The sequence below is a fragment of the Myotis lucifugus genome, unplaced genomic scaffold (genome assembly GCF_000147115.1).
Source record: "Myotis lucifugus unplaced genomic scaffold, Myoluc2.0 scaffold_80, whole genome shotgun sequence".
Classification (NCBI taxonomy): domain Eukaryota; kingdom Metazoa; phylum Chordata; class Mammalia; order Chiroptera; family Vespertilionidae; genus Myotis; species Myotis lucifugus.
The window spans coordinates 609,117-628,807 of NW_005871128.1; the positions used below are offsets into that span (position 1 = coordinate 609,117).

Here is a 19,691-nt window from a genome sequence, read left to right on the forward strand (position 1 = left end):
GTCTAGTATACCATCTGTTGTGAACAGACCGAAGCTAATTTGATTACTCCCAACTCATGTTCACGTTGGTAAAAAAACGTGTGTAAGTCACTGACACATTTGAATTGGATGAGGGTTATTTACTCCTTCACAATCTCCTTAACCACATTACAATGAAGAAAAGTCACAGATGAAATGCTGTCATACATACTGATATTTACAAAAATATATGTTTTTTTGTTGTTAATGCTCATTGGAGAATATTTTTCCCCATGGATTTTTAGAGAGAGTGGAAGGAAGAGTGAGAGAGAGAGAGAGAGAGAGAGAGAGAGAGAGAGAGAGAGAGAGAAACATTGATGTGAGAGATAGACATGGATTGGTTGCCTCCTGCACTCACCCTGACCAACCACCAATGACACTCTAACACTGAGACTAACTGGCTAGGGCACAAAAATATATGTTGGTAAGAAGACATAAATCAATTGATACAACCTCTGTAAGCTACATGAGTTGCTGTCCTTTAAGATGTTCTGACATCTACCTTGTGTGAAAATTGGCTGGACATGTGATAATATTACAGAGGTAGGACTCTGTTACCCTTACAATGGGTGTCAGGGAATGAGAAATCCTCCTACCAGTAGCTGGAAACAACCTTTTAGAGATCAATTCTAGGGAACCAGGTCCAAGAGTACAGGCTTTTGACCTTATGAGATACATATAAATTATGTGGTATAAGAGTAGAATGTAACTTTAATATATTTTATGTAATCTACATACATTGAATGCTATTAATTTAACCAGTAAGAGCTGATTATTTATATCCATTATGCTGATTAACGAGCCACTAGTTTTACCAATGAAAGCCCATTTCTGACATTCATTATACTGACGCTCTAGTATTCATCAAAAGATGGTTAATGGAGGCACTTGTAGCAGCTGCCCTGGAATCGGGCTTTCAGAATGACCACTGCTGGGGTGTGGAATCCTGATTAGAGCAGTAACTGCCTTCCCTAATATGAAGTTTAGACCTGCGCAGACATTATAACACATTATGATGAAGTATTTTAAAATAAATTACAGACATCTTATTATCATCTTTTCTCACATTAATAGACCAACTGTCTCACTCTCTAAATGTTGTATATTAGTGGCTGTTAAAGTTGCAAAACTCCCTTAATTTCAGTAGTCATTATTTTTGTGTGTGTCAAGATGCTATATGTGTAACCAATTCAATTAACTCACTATGTGGTGTTTCATACATATTTCACTGTGAAAATAATGCCACCAGGCATTGTCTTATCTTTCCATCATCATAATTTCCAACATACTTCCATCTGGGTTACTGCTCATCTTGAGTTGATTTCTCCTCTTGACCTCTGAATCCCATACTCTAGTGTTTTCAAGATCTTCACCCTTGCAATCCTCTCTCTCCCTCCCTCCCCCCCTTCTCTATATCTCTCCCTTCTGTCCGCCTCTCTCTAATAAAGCATTGTTTTCCCCCTTCCATCCTGATCAACTATCAACTTAAAAAATATGTCTTGCCCTAAAATATGGCTCAGTGGATAGAGTGTCAGCCTGCGGACTGAAGGGTCCCAGGTTCGATTCCGGTCAAGGGCATGTACCTTGGTTGCAGGCACATCCCCAGTAGGGAGTGTGCAGGAGGGTGCTGATCAATGTTTCTCTCTCATCGATGTTTCTAACTCTCTATCCTTCTCTCTTCCTCTCTGTAAAAAAATCAATAAAATATATTAAAAAAATATGTCTTTGTATCTCCCAACTTTGTAAAAAAACAAAAACCCTTTCATTCCATTTCCTTAATCAGCTACTCTCCCATTTCCTTTTTCCTTTAATGGCAAAATAAATGAAACAACAACAACAACAACAAACAAAACATTTTGCTTCCTGACTTCTAAGTCTCTTATCAAGCCTTTCCTACAAGATTTCATTTCCTGCTACTTCAATGAAACCTCTCTTGGCAAGGTTATTGACCCCTTTCAGATTACTAAATGCAATATTCAGATGTCTAGTATCATTTTCTTGACCTCCTCACACTATGCTACACAGTTGACCACTTATGCTTGTATGAAATACTTTCTTCTCTTACTTTCCAAGTTTCAACGCCCTCCTGAATTTGCTACCTCCTGATAGGCCACTCCTTCCCAGTTTCCTTTTCTAAATATTTGTTGGCTGGAGTGTTTAATCGGTTCTGGACCTCTTTCTCTTACCTATATACAATCTTTCAAATGGGCTCTTATTTAATCTTAAGGCTTTTAAAATATGTATGTTGTTGTATCTCATGCTTCAGTCTTGACTGTACTCTGCATTTTCATGAACTACTCGACATTCTCCAATAGGATGTCTAACTTTGATTTAATTCAAACCTAAAACCGGCAAAGCAGAATTCTTGATTTCTTGCCACAAGCCTGTTCCTTACTTCAGTAACAGCTTCACTGTCCCTGTCTTGCTGAAGCCAAAATCCTAGTGGAACATCCTTGATTCCTCTTTTTCATCATTCCCCAAACTCAACCCATGTCCCATTTGCTTTACCTCCAAATTATGCCCCTTTACTTCTCTCCATTCTACTATCATGCAAATCCTTCCATTTCTGGGAACCCAACCCCAGCTAGCGCAAGGGCAGAGCCATTTTGGGTAGGGTCTTAGAAGTCACTGTAAAAATTTGGCTTTATTCTAAATTGATGGAGTACAGGTCAGAGAAGGGGCAGTCTTTTCCCCTTAGGACTTTATGAGTTCTGTTCCCTTTTTCTACGTAACTGGTATGAGAGACAAGCAAGATTCCTGGGGGATGGTTAAAGATCAGCTTTAATTTAACCACCCTCTCACCCTATAAAACTTATCAGAGAAGTACTTCCCTTGGCTTTGAATTAATGTGAATCACTGCATGAATTTTCTGTTGCTCCTAGATAATAGAAAGTTTTAGGATCCTTTTAAGTTACAAACATAGTGTACATTCATGTATTAAAAGTGTGTGATCGTGGGTAACAATTAAAACTTTGAATTTGATTTAAACTTGAATATTTCTCCTCTTCTTTGCTATATCAAGAAACCAGGACAGAAGTGATTTCCTTCCCTTTCCCTATATTATGCAATGTTAAAAATCCATGAGAAAGAAGTGAATAGATGTCTTTACATAGAGATTTTAGATTCATTCCTTAAGCAAAATATTGGGCTGTGAAAACACAATATATGCTGACAAGGGGCAGTTGTATAATGTTTCCTACAAAACAATTTTTTGAAAAAAAAAATAGGAGATAATTAATTCCATAAGTGGCTTTGGTGATATTGTGGTTGGTAGTTACACTAGACCTTAAAATGTTTTCTAAACATGTATTTTCCCCTAAGATTGAATGACTAAAAAGTTAAAATTTATTTTGTTTAATTAGGGGCCATTGATGTGATCTATTAATTACATGTTTCTGTCAAAAAAGTTTTCATGTGACGAAGTAGTTGATTTTGCTGCTTTGCTAAAAAAGCATGAATTTTAAATTTGTAAATTACTAGAGGCCCGGTGCACAAAATTCATGCACAGGTAAGGTCCCTAGGCCTGGCCGGCGATCAGGGCTGATCTGTGGGGCAACCAGTGGGGCGATCGGGGGGCCCCCTCTGGCACCCGCCTTGGCCAGCCTGGTGCCACCCACTCGCTGGCCCTGCCCCCTGATCGCCTTGCTGCCGCCAGTTGCCTCCCTCTGCAAGGTGACTGGTGGGGCAACAGGGGGGCCCCTGCTGGCACCTGCCTTGGCTGTCCTGGGGCCTGCGGGCTGGGGGCAGCTCCTGCGTTAAGTGTCTGCCCCTGGTGGTCAGTGCACATCATAGCGACCGGTCGTTCCACTGGTCATTTCTCCGTTCAGTCAATTTGCATATTAGGCTTTTATTATATGGGATTTTCTCAAAAGGGATTTAATATATAACCAGGGTACTATTTTCATAATATCTTACTGGTGGTTTTTATATGATTATATTTCACCATTGATCTCTTTTGAGTAGTTTATATATTCTAGTAAACTAGCTAACAACTAGTGAATAGTTGAAAAAAATTGGATTTGAAACATAAATAGCAGCACTCTTATTGGTTTCATGAATTTTTCTCCTGATCTAAATCCTAAAGAAAAAAAAATTTTTTGGCTCAGGTGAATTCAATTGAATAGTTTTACATTTTGTCCAAGACATTGAGCTCCTTACTCTAGTCACATGTAATTAGTCATATTCAAATGAAACTTAGATCTTTAAAAATAAGAAATGACATAAGTTTATTTAAGCATTTTTATTGCTTACCTATTAAGACACAAGGTTATTTTTGTATTTTTTTTTTTAGTGTGGTTAGTGATTAGTTCCTTGATAATCTAGTTTTCAAGCTTCACAAATCCCCTCTGTTGGAATATAATATGCTGTGTAAAGATAAAACCTCCTGGAGTAAGCCCAGAAGAATTTGATACATAAAACTTGACACAAACCAGATGTGAATTTCCATCAGGTTGGCACCACATATTTTTGCATAATTGAAAAACTAAACACAATTGTAGATTACTTGTTGTGTGGAGGCACCTTATTGCTCAATTTAGAATTTTCATTTGTTTACATTATATTGACAGGTTGCCTCAGAGATGGTCAACATTATGAAGAAGGATCAGTAATTAAAGAAAACTGCAACTCCTGGTAATGGATTTAAGTGGCACTGAACTTAATTCTACTGTGCGTTTTCTTCAAATAAAAGGAACATATGTGAAACAAAGCATACATTCTATCTAGAAAGAATCATAAGTAATAAGATACCACATATCTACCATAGTTTGTATAAGCATATTTAATTTTAATGAATGTTATCATTAATACATTTTGTATTGCTTGAATTTGATGTACATGACAGTGGGCCTTCATAATACAGCAGGCCTGCATTACATATACTTCTTAATTATAAACATTCTGATATACTATGCATAAACTGTGCTTCTTTGAACACAGTAACTGTATATAAAAACAGGTTTCCTTGACAGGATTATCCTGTAGAAAGCTTCCAATTATAAATATATTGAATCTACTGTCTAATTGGATTTGTGTTTTTAAACTTCAGTGACTGTGTGGTCACTTTATTTACCAATTGCCTGGAATAGAAAATGAGAACATATTGAGTGGTAGCTAATGCATATGACATATATATATATATATATATATATATAAATATATATATATATATACATACATATGTATATACATACATATATATATTTGCAAAATTCAAATAGGCATATGACTAACTAATCAAAATATGTTTTATGCCTTAAGAATGGACAACTCTGCTTACTAATTTTATAAACAGATTCCATTAAGGTCAGACCACCTTTGTAATTTTTATATCTTTGCAGCACATGTTCAGGACAGCAATGGAAATGTTCCCAGCATGTATGCCTCATTGAACCAGAATTAATTGAACATGTCAATCATGGAGACTATGGGTGAGTGAAATCTTGCTTTATAGGCTTTTGGCACTCCCAGTTACCTTTCAGGTTGCAGACAATGTATTTCCTATTATTTACTTCTAAAAATAGTCATTTCATGAGAAATAAATGGGAAGAGAGGTAGAAAGGCATGTAAAATTGGGATGCACAGAGGTGAATATTAAGTAATTAAAAATAAAAATGCACAAAAAAGAAGTATAGAGCATGGTTTTAAATTGTGTAGAAAGGAGCAGTGTCAGGGTATGAGCAAGGAGCGAAGGGAGAGCTTTAGTTTGGATAAGTATTCAGGCAAAATCAGGAAGTAGGCATAATTTATTCATGATATCATCTTTCCCTAGGCTGCTGCCCTGTCCCAATTGAACCTGGGACCCTTGACTGGGAAGTCTAGCCTTATGAACTGAGCCAAACCGGTTTCGGCAGAGCATGGTTTTAAATTGTGTAGAAAGGAACAGTGTCAGGGTATGAGCGAGGAGTGTAGGGAGAGCTTTAGTTTGGATAAGTATTCACGCAAAATCAGGAAGTAGGCATAATTTATTCATGATATCATCTTTCTCTAGGCTGCTGCCCTGTCCCATCTATCACATGCTCAGCTCTCCTGGGAAGTCTAGCCTTATGAAGGCAGCATTATATCTTTTTTGTTTTTAATCCTCACCCAAGGATATTTTTTTTTCCATTGCTTTTAGAGAGTGGAGGGAGAAGAGAGGAGGAGAGGGGGAAAGGGAGAGAGAAAAAAATCAATGTGTGAGAGACACATCTATTGATTGCCTTCTGCACGATCCCTAACCGGGCCTGGGGATCAAACATGCAACCCAGGTACATGCCTTTGACCAGGAATTGAACCTGAGAACACTTTGTGTGGGGGTTTTTTCCACTAAACCACACGGGCCAGGGTTATATCTTGATGATCTCCAAATAATCAATCCAAATAGACAATTTCACTGACATGGCTGATATCTAGTTAATTTCACTTACAGTTGAGTCAAAAGATAGATTGAGCCTTTTTACTAAAATGAAAGATAGGGCTGACTGACACTTAAACATAGGAAATAACTGATGCTCTTCAAAAGATTAATAAATTAGGTGGCTTCTCCACTTACAAAGAGGAAATTAAGAAGTAGGTGCTAACATAGGCTTTCTCTATTGAACTGAAAGGAAGAGGGATAGGCTGGTTGGTGTCTGTCTCAGGATTTCTCCACTGCCACTGATCAAATCTTTCTATTCCCCTGATAACGTTTTAGATGTTTTGGAAAAGATTTCACATAAGATGATTTATTATCAAGCAACCTTGAAAGTGAAGTAACCCTGAAATGTATTTTTTAAAATTAGCAATATCATTTTCTTCCACGTGCAAGACTTGTTTGTCAGCACAATAGGAATGTTATTTCAATGTATCCAAAATATTTTCTTGAAAGACATGAACTATAGAAAGTCACATTTGTTGACATTAATAATCTTAAATCATTCTCAGTTCCTCTGTGTATGTGTGTGTGTGTGCCTGTGTTTAATCAATACTTTTGGTGGTAATATATTTTAAATATTTCTAGGGAAGACTCATAATTTTCTGTGGCTGAATTACATTCAATCATTAAAAGAACATAAGAGTATGTCCCATCATGAAACATGATCTGAATCGGGTTTCTAAAAGGACTCATATGCTTAGCCTACAAGCACACACTTCCAAGAAGCATAATTAGCACCCCATCTTTCAATAGACCCATGAGAAACTGCAGTCTCACGCAATGCAGAAAGTACACACAGCAGTACAGATGGTGTTGGGAACGCTGCCTTCTTTAGAAGGAACAATTTTCTTTTCATCATTTGTTTATTAACAGAGTACTCTAGGACTGTTTAAGTGACATGGATTTTGCCTTTTAGTAGTAAACATAGATGACTTTAAAAGAATAAAAAATGAAGTGATTAGAGCAAAAGGAAATATATACCGACCAAAGATGGGAAGGGAAGTTAAGCAAAAGACAAAATACTTGGAAAACTACAGGACATTGAAAAAAGAGATAGAGGAAGACATAAACAAATGGAAGAATATACTGTGTTCATGGATTGGTAGACTCAATATCATTAAAATGTCCATACTACCCAAAGCTTTGTAGATTCAATGCAATCCCCATTAAAATACCAAAGGCATATTTCACAGACCTAGAACAAACTATCCAAAAATTTACCTTATATAAAAAAAGACCTTGAATAGCCGCAGCAATCCTGAGAAAAGAACAAAGTTGGAGGGATCACAATACCAGATATCAAGCTATATTACAAAGCCACTGTCCTCAAAACTGCCTGGTACTGGCACAAGAACAGACATATTGACAATGGAACAGAACAGAACCCAGAAATCAACCCAAGAGTATACAATGGAGTCAAGACAGTCCCTTCAATAAACTGTGCTGGAAAATTGGTCAGATATGTGCAAAAAATGAAACTAGATCACCAACTTACACTATACTTAAAAATAAACTAAAAATGGTTAAAGGACTTAAATATAACATGTGAAACCATAAAAATCTTAGAAGACTACATAGGCACCAAAATAGCAGGCATTTGTTATAGCAATATCTTTACCAATACAGCTCCTAGGGCAATGGAAACTAAGGAGAAAATAAACAAATGAGACTACATCAAAATAAAAAGCTTCTGCACAGCAAAAAAAACCATCAACAAAACAGCATGAAAGCCCACTGCATGGGAGAACATATTTGCCAATGCTATCTCAGATAAGGGTTTAATCTCCAAAATGTACAGGGAACTCATACAACTTAACAAAAGGAAGATAAACAATCCAATCAAAAAATGGGCAAAGGACCTAAATAGACACTTTTCGAAAGAGGACATACAGAAGGCTGAGAGACTTATGAAAACATGCTCAAAATCACTAATCTGAGAGATGCAAATCAAAACAACAATGAGGTACCATCTCACACCTGTCAGAATGGCTGTCATCAACAAATCAATAAACTACAAGTGCTGGAGAGGATGCGGAGACAAAGAAACCCTCATGCACTGCTGGTGGGAATGCAGTCTGATGCAGCCACTGTGGAGAACAGTATGGAGATTCCTCAAAAAACTAAAAATGGAACTCCCATTTGAGCCAGTGATCCCACTTTGAGGAATATATCCCAAGAAACCAGAAACACCAATCAGAAAGGATATATGCACCACTATGTTCATAGCAGCACAATTTATAATAGCTATGATTTGGAAACAGCCTAAGTGCCCATCAGCTGATGAGTGGATTAAAAAACTGTGGTACATCTACACAATGGAATACTATGCTGCTATAAAAAAGTAAGAACTTTTACCATTTGCAACAGCATGGATGGGCCTGGAGAGCATTATGCTAAGTGAAATAAGCAAGTCAGAGAAAGATAAATATCACATGAGCTCAGTCATATGTGGGAGATAATGAACAACATAAACTGATAAACAAAAATAGATCCAGAGACAAGGTAACACTGAACAGACCATCCTACCTCAGAGAGAAGGTTGGGGAGGAGGAAGGGGATAAGAGATCAAACAAAAGGACTTATATGCATGCATATAAGCATATCCAATGAACACGGACACTGGAGGGGTGGGGGCTTGCCCCGGGGGCAGGAGGGGTCATCAATTGGGGAAATAGGAGACATATCTATACTTTAAACAATTAAAAAAACAACAACAAACTATGAAGAAAAGGAGTAAAACTAATTACTGGGGGGAATCGGGAGGCAGGGGGAAAGAAGTCTCTGAATATAAAGGAAAGTTCTAATTTTCTGTTCCTTATGTCCAAATTATTTCAAGTGTGAAAATTGCATTGTAGCCCTGACTGGTTTGTCTCAGTGGATAGAGCGTCGGCCTGCGGACTGAAGGGTCCCAGGTTCGATTCTGGTCAAGGGCATGTACTCTAGGTTTAAAAAAAAATTGCATTATATATCATTCATAATTTATTAAATGCTTTACATACAAATATACACAATCTTTTCCTTAAAATATTTATTTCTTGCATCATAGTAGTATATTGGATCCAAGTCTTTATTCATTCTACATAACCTACTTCAGTGCTTATGTATTCCCTATATTATTTTTAATGCAATCAATTAATATTGACATATATTTCTTTTGTGGCACTGCTAAGGATACAAATAAATTATTTCTGTCTTAAAGAATTTACAAGCTAGCTGAGGAGTCAACATGTCATATTTTGCAGAAGGATTTCTAGTGATAGGGCAGTATATAAGTGCCAGTTTAGTGGCACAAGTAATAATTAGCATATTAGTGGAACAAATGGATATTGATAACTGTTCCAGTTGCCTGATGCTACACACACACACACATACATACACACACAAAAACAAACAAACAAACAAACAAACAAAATCCCTCCAGAATTTAGCAGCTGAAAACCACAAGCTTTTCATTGGTCCACATCAGCAATTTGGGTGGACTTAGCTGAGGCTCTTTGCTGGTCTCTCCTGGGTCTACTCATATATCTACAGACATCTGGGACCTCATCTGAGACTGAACTGGCTAAGATGGCCTCACTCCTCCATCTGGGGGTGGGTAGTGGTTGGTGGCGGACCCACATGTCTACAGCCAGGTAGCTTTAGCTTTTTCGCTTAATGACAGTCTTCTACTAAGACATGAGTGGGAGAAGCCAAGGGTCTCTTTTGAGTCGTAAGCTTGAATTTTGAAGAGAATCAATTCTGCTTTCTAGTGGACAAAGCAAGCACTAAACCAGCCCACATTCAAAGGTTGGGAAAATAGACTCCACCTCTTAATGGAAAGAGCTGCAAAAATTTTGTGGCCATGTTAAATTTATCAGGTCTCTAAACTTGAGCTTTTTATGAATTCAAAGTCTAGTCCAGTGATGGCGAACCTATGACACACGTGTCAGAGGTGACACGCGAACTCATTTTTTTGGTTGATTTTTATTTGTTAAATGGCATTTAAATATATAAAATAAATATCAAAAATATAAGTCTTTGTTTTACTATGGTTGCAAATATCAAAAAATTTCTATATGTGACATGGCACCAGAGTTAAGTTACGGTTTTTCAAAATGCTGACACGCCGAGCTCAAAAGGTTAGCCATCACTGGTCTAGTCTGTTGGATAAGTTGGCCTTGATTTTTCACCTTTTTTTTTCAAAACCAGCTTACCCCAAATTTAAAAGATTAGCCTCTTTGGTCTCTCCTTGATTATTGGGATCCTCCTGTACCTTGTTAATCAACCCAGAAAATGTGATGTTAGTTTGATTCTTCTTTCCTCTTCCCTCTCAGTCACCAGACTCTTATAATTCCCACATATCTATTAATATTTATTTTCTCTATTCCTTTGCTATATTCTAGTGCATTTGTTTATGAAACCTAGTTTGAAATGACCCTAGTTTTAGGCTGACCAAACACCAACCAATCCCTGATACTTTCATGGTTATCCTTCTAAAACAAATGTTTGCTGCTCACGTTCTAAAAATCCTCAATGACACTCCATTGCTTATAAAATAGAATTATACTCCTTAGTACAAATAACCATATGAGCCAAATGCTTCTTTACTGCATCACCTTTTATACTTTTTTCAGCCTCTATCTCCCTAGTCCCTCTCATAATTTAAGTATTTAATTTATCTGCTGTTCCATAAATGTCCCACCCAATTTCAAACCCACATGCTGTGTTCCGGAGTTGCTTCTATCAGAATAAATGCTCTCTTCTTTCCCATCCGGCCACCAAACTTATTCGCAGCCTTGCAGACTGAGCAATAGATTCACTTCCTGTAAAAAACGGTACCTAGCCAAAACCGGTTTGGCTCAGTGGATAGAGCGTCGGCCTGCGGACTGAGGGGTCCCAGGTTCGATTCCGGTCAAGGCCATGTACCTGGGTTGCGGGCACATCCCCAGTGGGAGATGTGCAGGAGGCGGCTGATCGATGTTTCTCTCTCATCGATGTTTCTAACTCTCTATCTCTCTCCCTTCCTCTCTGTAAAAAATCAATAAAATATATTTTAAAAAAACTGTACCTACTCCTTCAGGCTGAGCTATGTCATGAATCCTCTACTCTGGTCACACTTTCACCTACTGCTATTAGAATGACAAATACTGAAATCATTTCTGTCTTTGTTGTCTTTTTAGGTATGCACTCCTTAAGGGTACATGCATTTACTTATTTTAATATCGCCAGTGTTTACGGGGGAATCCGATAGATAAATTAAGAATGCTCAGTAAATGCTAAAGTGAATGAGAAGGAATGGAGGAGTCAAGGTCAAAAGAGGATCGTATAGGACAGTCGTGTTTCACATATTTTTTGAGCTTAAGTCACATCAAAACATACATTTAACTCAGTGACCTAGTACATACATACACACACACACACACACACACACACACACACACACACACACACATGCACACACACCTAGATGTTTATAAACAGTACTTAACCGGTAGACTCATTGTGTGCAGTAAATTCTAATACTTCCTATTATTTCTCCTTTGTTCTATTTTATTTTTTAAAATACTGACCCCTGCTCACTAAACCTAGGGATTAAATAAATGGCCCACAATGTCTCTGAATGTATAGAAACTACTAGGGTAGGGCACCAAAAACATACTTTACTGATGTTGTGATTTTGCCTAAGGCTTGTTCTGTTAGTCTCTTAAATAATGCTGCAATACCTAATACAGTCAGAGGGTTTCTTATTGAAATTCCTAGGGTGATGGAGACTGCACTTCACAATTATGGTTTAAAGTTGTTTAAGGTTTTATGAACTAGCAGATCTTATAAAAGAAAAGCATTAACTTGCTAAGCATATTATTGAAAATTGAGTTTTATCTTCAATCATTCATAATAGCCTATCACATTATAAACAATTTGGTAATAAACACAACAGAAAAAGTTTAGATTTAAGTGCTGAAAATATATTGCCCTCAATTTTCAGATTATTCAAACAAGCAATGATTAAATTACTTTAATCTCTCTCATTTTTCATCTCCTAACATTCAGGAATTTTTGTTGTCTTCAAATATCAATATTAGAACTTAAAAACAAAGCTTCTTTTTCTATGTAAGGGCACCGAATATGTCTCTAGAAAGAGATTCACTTTTCTTGTTATTTAATTTCACACCAATTGAATTTATATTATAAATATTAATTACTAATAGTAACTAATATTGAGCACTTAACACTAACTCAACATGATAGAGTATGTTAATATTTAAATAAAATATTTCAATAAAACTAGCATTGATGTAATCTTTTAAAGAATACCTATTTTCTCAATTTTTTTGGGTACTACTTTTTATGTGTTCAACTTCTTTTCAAGTCTAAATTATAAATAAAATAGATTGCTGCATTTAATCTATATTTTTTACACATTCAAACTTCTATTTAAAATACACTTAAAGACATTTTTTCAAAACTGCACATATTGGCCTTATTACCACTTAATCCCTATACAGTTCATAAATATTTTATATTCTTAAATTTAGTCTATATTATTATAGCCTTAGGTTTCTCATATTGAAATATGCCTAATTTAGGAAGGGTGTAGCAAATACTTCACTACTGGAGTAAGCAATATTGCATCACTTATATAAAAATAAATCTAGCTTGCAATCATAGTTGCAATTTTGTGAGCTTTGCATTTGTATAATTTCTGAAATATAAATGAACATGCAATTATAAAAGTGTTATTGTATAACCTGTACATATTATTCTCTTTCATTTGTAAGGCAGATGGACAGCCCAGAACTATAGTCAATTCTGGGGAATGACTTTAGAAGAAGGTTTCAAATATCGTCTTGGCACCTTCCCACCCAGCCCCAAGCTCCTGAGCATGAATGAAGTGACAGTAAGTGTTTACTCTCTTGGAGTGTGTGTGTGTGTCTGTGTGTGTGTGCAGGTGCATTTGCATGTGCATTTAAAGCTATTTTAAATAATAAAAATAGTGAGTTCTGACCTTTCAGTTATAATTTGGTCATAAAAACAAAAAACCTTTCCCAAAATGGAATGGTTGTTACATTCCTCAAAATCTCATTTAAAGTTTACTAATATCAATTAGATATAGTCTCCTATCTTCAAGAGCAACTGTGCATTCATTTGCATTGCTAATGATTTCACAGAAAGTCATGTTTCTGATTATTGGCTGTTCAGTGACCCAGTGCTTAAGAAAGGCATTAGTTGTCCTTATTTCCTTTTTAAAAACAAACATAGTTATTTTGTGGATTTGTCTCTTGAACTACCCATTATCACATGATGATAAATAAGTGCCAATAACAGCAGACATGTATGCTATGATGATTAATAAAGGTTTAGCCTCAAAAATCCTCAACATTTCCCTTGAAAACACATCTTCAAATTTTGCCTGATGCCTGGCAAACTTCTTGAGATTTCTGCTTTTCCTAACACTCTTATGTTTTGTACTATTGTATTGATCTTCCCTTACATCTTTAAGAGGTGTTATCATCTAATAATGGGTACCTTGCATAAATATGCTTCCACCTCTATAATTGTCACAGATTTCTAACTCCCAGAGCTATAGTTTTACCACCCTGAGATATGGGATGTCTTTCAGGCACATACACTTTGCAGCTGAGATGTTGATTGTATTAAAGGCCATCTCAATGTTGTCAATGCCCCTGGACAACTGCCCAGGACAGTGCTGGGCTCCCAGGCTGCTGGACTGCAGCCTCCTCACTCAGCAGTAAAGGTACCAGGCCCTGGTTGCCTGGAAACTCTCAGCATCTCAGAGACTGCTGTTTGCTGTGGGATCAATTGTAAATCCACAGGTTTCTCATTAAACATTTAATGTGCTTTGCTTTTGAGAGATGTAATCCCCTGAGTTGTTATTTCAATTCAAATTCCACTAGCAGGGCCTTCTAAATTATAACTAGTATCAGAAAAGATAGTAATAGCTGCCATTTATTGAATAGTTGTGTGTTAAGCACTCTTATAAGCACTTTCACAGATTTAGTGGGTACTATAATTACCCTCAGCTTGATGTAGTGGGTACTGAGATCGAGAGCGGTTAAGTTGCACTGAGATTGAGAGAAGTGAAAAGCCACCGAAAAGTTACTTAAATTACAGAACCAAGGCATCTTAAAAGGTCTGCCCTCAAAATTGTCCGTAGAGTTCCAGTAGAATCTGTAAGCTTTGGTCCATTGAAGTTCAAAATAGCAAAAAGCCTTTTAATCTTTGATCCAGCACTAACTTTATCCTGTAATTGGTAAGGTATCAAATCTTTAGAGATGTGTCTCAGATTCATTAATTTTAGTGACCTAACAGTGTCATGGATTATAAGAGGTGTTCTCCCCCCACATGCCCCCCACCCCCGGCTCTTTTATTTCTTTTCATTTTTATCCTCATCTGGAAAAAAAAGAAGCAGAATCATTTAGGAAAATAATAAATTTCTATCTTTATAAGGATTGCTCTTTCCCCTGCTTTTATTGAGGTCCCCAGGCAGCCACACACTGGGTATCTATATACATTTCTCTGTATTATTTCTAATATTTCCTTTTTAAGTGTTAATTTTTGCAACTTGGAATATTTATATTCTAGAGAAAATGAGGTACATTTCTTTCCTAAGTTGCCTCTCACCATAGCATAGAAAAAGAAATTTAACTCTAAATCATTATTAGCTACAGAGATTTGTTTGCATAAAAGTCACTGTGGTGATACATACATTTTTTAATTTATCTTTATTGTTGACTCCCTCTACCCCACACCCTACGCCCCCACCAGGCCTTCACCACACTGTTGTCTGTGTCCCTGGGTTATGCATATAACTGTGGTGATATTTAAATGCAAAACCTTAATGATTAGTAGTTTGGGAGAATGTAACTTACCTAGTGCTATGAATTAATGTAATACAGTGGCCTAGTAATTCCAGGAAAGCAATAAGGAAACTTTGAATGGTCTGTAAGATTTCCATTACCCGCTTATGATGTAAGGTAAGGAAGTAGCTTTTCATTTCTAGGGCACAGTAGTTTGAAGACTGAGGGCTTTTCAAAAGTTTTAAGGGTTGGCAGTGTCCTAATATCTGGTCAGATATAAGATGATTAGAAATATAATAACAACTCCTAGGAAGAACATGAGGTTAATATGAACTGAAGAACACTGGTAACTACAGGAAGAGCTAAAAAAAATTGGTTAATTCTTAGCTTGGTGACTGAATGGAAAATATCCTCAATATATCAAATTGCCTCCAAGTAAATTGAATTATTTTTTTGTATGGTTTTGGATAATTCCCCTCCACTCCCAACTTTTCTCCAAATTTTTATACCACTTTCAACATAAGATGGTCTATATGTATAGTTAGGGTAAGCGGTTGATAACAGTGGTAATGATTTTGCCAAGAAACTCCTTTGCATCCTCACCCTAAAACATCTCCCTTTCCTTGACCATATTACATAGATGCAAGTTGTGTTTCATATAATTCTCTTTTTATGCCGGGTGGGAAAGATAAGCCATGAGTCAGCCCTGGTTCCTGTGAAAGCTCTTCTGTTTCCTGCCTGGTTTCCTGGATTCATTCCTTGGCTTATGTCACTATTCCCAGAATGTGTTTGCTGAGGATGAGTAAGAGGAATACCAATAGGTGCACAAAGAGTCCCACAATCATATACATATGGAAAGTCTGTTTAATCTGCAGGAATTAGTTGAACTGAAATGAATTTTTGTAGAGTGTGATTAGCACTAATGAGGAATAGAAATATATTGATTGTAGTGGATCGGAAACAGGTAATTTAAGGATTTGGGGAAGCCTTTCCTGGGTGGTGTTCCTAAATGAGGGCAGATAAAAGGCAACATAGACTTCCTGTTTTCTCTGGATGGAAGCAGAGTGGATGAAAGAAAGTAGAAAAAGGGAAAGAAAAAAGCCCTAGAGCAGCAGTTCTCAACCTGTGGGTTGCCTAAGACCATCAGAACACACATATATAATTACATATTGTTTTTGTGATCGGAAAACACATATATAATTACATATTGTTTTTGTGATTAATCACTATGCTTTAATTATGTTCAATTTGTAACAATGAAAATACATCCTGCATATCAGATATTTACATTATGATTCATAACAGTAACAAAATTAGAGTTATGAAGTAGCAATGAAAATAATTTTATGGTTGGGGGTCACCACAACATGAGGAACTGTATTAAAGGGTCGCGGCATTAGGAAGGTTGAGAACCACTGCCCTAGAGGGACCCGACTTAGACCACATAGCTTCTTGCTGTGTACAGAGGATCCCTTCACCCACTTTAGGATTATGTCTCATGTCAGGTCAACAAATCCTGGCTGATCAATTCCTGCTTAAATTTTTCCTAAAAGCGTTATCTTGGGATTGTTCAAAGTCATGGCTTGATTGTGCAGCTCTGTTTGACATTGTCTACACTATGAATGTTAAGAACAATGGAACGAATCAGCATTCTATGCCAGTCCATTGAAACTTTGATTGTTGAATGAATAGACTCACATAGGGATTGACTGGGAGCAGGCCTTCAGAAGAAGGATAGCTCCCCACAAGAACTTGAAATTCTGCTCACTGAGCCTTTTGTCTCCTTATGGTGCAAAGCAGGTTCACCACTATATCTTTCTTCTGAAGATTCACACTATTCATTAGTATGTTGAACACACTGAGAACCCTTATTCCAACATTTTTTTACCTAGTGTTTCCTAAATTCATGAGATCAGGGAACCTTTTTCTTTTTCTGTTTGTTTGGTTTGTTCATAATAATTGTTAATATTCCCCAAGGTTTAGGTTCCATAGCACACACTTTAGGAAACGCTCATTTAAACTAAAATATTGAAATCAGAATGCTCAAGGGAGCAGAAGTGTATTCATATAAAATAGGATACTCTCTGTGTTTCAGAAAGAAAAGAATGGAGTCAACTAATTATTATAGCTATATGCAAAACTGGCATTGATGGACATCTTCTTGAGCCAGCAGACATATCATAATTGAAGTAGGTTAATAGGCAGGCATAGGCCAGTGCGTATACCCGTATGGCACCATTCCATATACTGTACAGCCAATGTGCTTGGGTCTCAGTCTGGCTCCTCCACTTAAGCCTCAGTTTCCTCCTCTGTGAAATGGTGATAGCAGTAGTTTCTAACTCTTATGATAGTAAGAATTCCATGAAACACTGAATGAGAAGTGCTCAGCACAGTACTTAATAGTAAAGCACTAAGGAAATATTATTATATAATATATAAATAGTTCTTTCTCTCTTGGATTAACCTGAGAAGAATACAGGGTTCTGAAATAGGTCAATTCTCTAAGAACTAAATGATCCACAGTTTCATCATTTGGAACATTTTATATCATAAAGAAAGGTGTAGTTCTGGATTTATTGGCCCTGATGGAGTATACATATTTCTGGTAAACCTGAAGTTCTATGCCTCCAAATCAAATCAAATCAAATCATATTAAAGAAAATCTAGTCAATCTGTGTTTGTTTTTGCAGACAATATTCAAGTGCTTTTTTAATTATTAAATTTTAGAGACAGGAAGGGAGAGAGAGACGGGGGGGAGGGAGAGAGACAGAGGGGAAAGGCGAGAGAGAGAGAGAGAGAGAGAAGCATTGATATGAGAGTAAAACATCCATCAGCTGCCTCCTGTATGCCCCCTACTGGGAATTGAACTAGCAACCTTTTGGTGCATGGGATGATGCCCAACCAACTGAGCCACACCAGCCAGGGCTCAAGTGCTTTTGAATTTGGGAAATAACTTAAAAAAGCTTCACTGTGTTATATTCTATTATAAATATTATGAATATTTGAATGAAAAATACTATTTTCCAACACAAATGGGGAAATTATGGGTTTGTTTTTATACTTGGCTGTTAAAAAAACTTTTAAAATAGTTTTATTATTGCTGATTCCCCAGGGAGAACAATAAAAATTAACAAACCTATTACAGATAAGTGATTTTGACACTATTAAAATATTAAGAAGCTATCTGGATACTATTAAAACCTGTAGCTGTATTATATTATATGGTATGAGGTTGATCTATGTAAAAATGTTCTAAAATCATATAGCTTACTGGTATATCTTTTCTCCCTCACTCAATATAAAGGACTTTAGTGTGTGTTAGTTGACATTACTAACAAAGGAAAAATAATATATTTTTAAATAGTTTATTGGAAGTTAAAGTAAAATCATATTTTATGTATTATATAATAACTTTTGAAGCCATTGAGCATTGAAGTTAGAAATAAAAATTTATTCAATAAGCTGAATACGTTATCATTATCTAGATAGCATGTCGTATTTGATTGACTGTATTTATTTCTCTAGTCTTTAGTTTTAACAGGAAAATATGTTTTTACCTTTCTCAAATACATTTCAATGACAGCAAAAACTGAGGGATAAGAAGCACCTTTGGAAAAAGTCAAAGTAAATTATTACCAAGTTTAGTTTTCACCCTTCATTGGATATTGAAATTTTAATTTGATTAGGAATAACCCTGCCTGAACAAACATCTTCCACTTGATTCTAATAATGTTTGTCACCTAAGTAAACAAAAGCCTGTGTAGAAACTAGAACATTGAAAGAAAAGTGAGAAAACACAGTTATACTGTTACATTTTTTATATAATATTGAACACAAATATTGAATAAAATTGATGTTTAGTTCCCACATACATAAGGCAAATGACATAAAGCTTTTATAATAGTTTTATAAAGTACAGTAGTTGCCCATAATGCTGCAGTTCAAAGGCATGACCAGATGTCATGGTAGAGCCTCTTAGAGTATGTATTTCTGTCAGCTCATCTCAGAATCATCTCACCTGTGTAGGCAAAGGGTGAGAGACACAGTAGGATGTCAGTTCTTGTCATAATTCAAAGAGCATCAAAGGATTACTTATGTCTTCTCAAATTTCTGTCTTCCCTTTCTTTCCTTCCTTCTCAGAATGGAATCCCAAATCCTTCAGTAAATTTTACAAAATATATATCCAGCCTCACTTGTTATTTAGCTGAACATGTGGCAGAATGAATGTCTTATCTCTCAAATCAGTTTCTGAGTTTTCAGATTTACTTTTCTATATTAGTCACAGTCTGATGCAAACACTGTGGTATAATTGAACATGACATGAGCAACACCAAGGGCTGAATTGGTCACCACAAGATACATTTTAAAAAAGGGTGAAAATTATATTTTCCCTCTCTAGCAACAAATATTTGGAGCTATTAAAAAGTAGACTCCAGAGCTTATTTTTTGTGTTGATATTACAGGGGCCTACTCTCTGGCCTCCC

The 19,691-nt window shown here is 36.3% G+C and overlaps 1 protein-coding gene across 1 annotated transcript in view; it reads left to right on the top strand.

Annotated features, from left to right (window-relative positions):
• The window catches only part of TINAG (tubulointerstitial nephritis antigen), a 77,729-nt gene that overhangs the window by 2,998 nt on the left and 55,040 nt on the right, over positions 1–19,691 (top strand). The window contains exons 2-4 of the mRNA XM_006090706.3: positions 4,587–4,650; positions 5,358–5,447; positions 13,172–13,286. Of these exons, the coding sequence (XP_006090768.1) occupies positions 4,587–4,650; positions 5,358–5,447; positions 13,172–13,286 (269 nt within the window). The remainder of the gene's footprint in view (positions 1–4,586; positions 4,651–5,357; positions 5,448–13,171; positions 13,287–19,691) is intronic.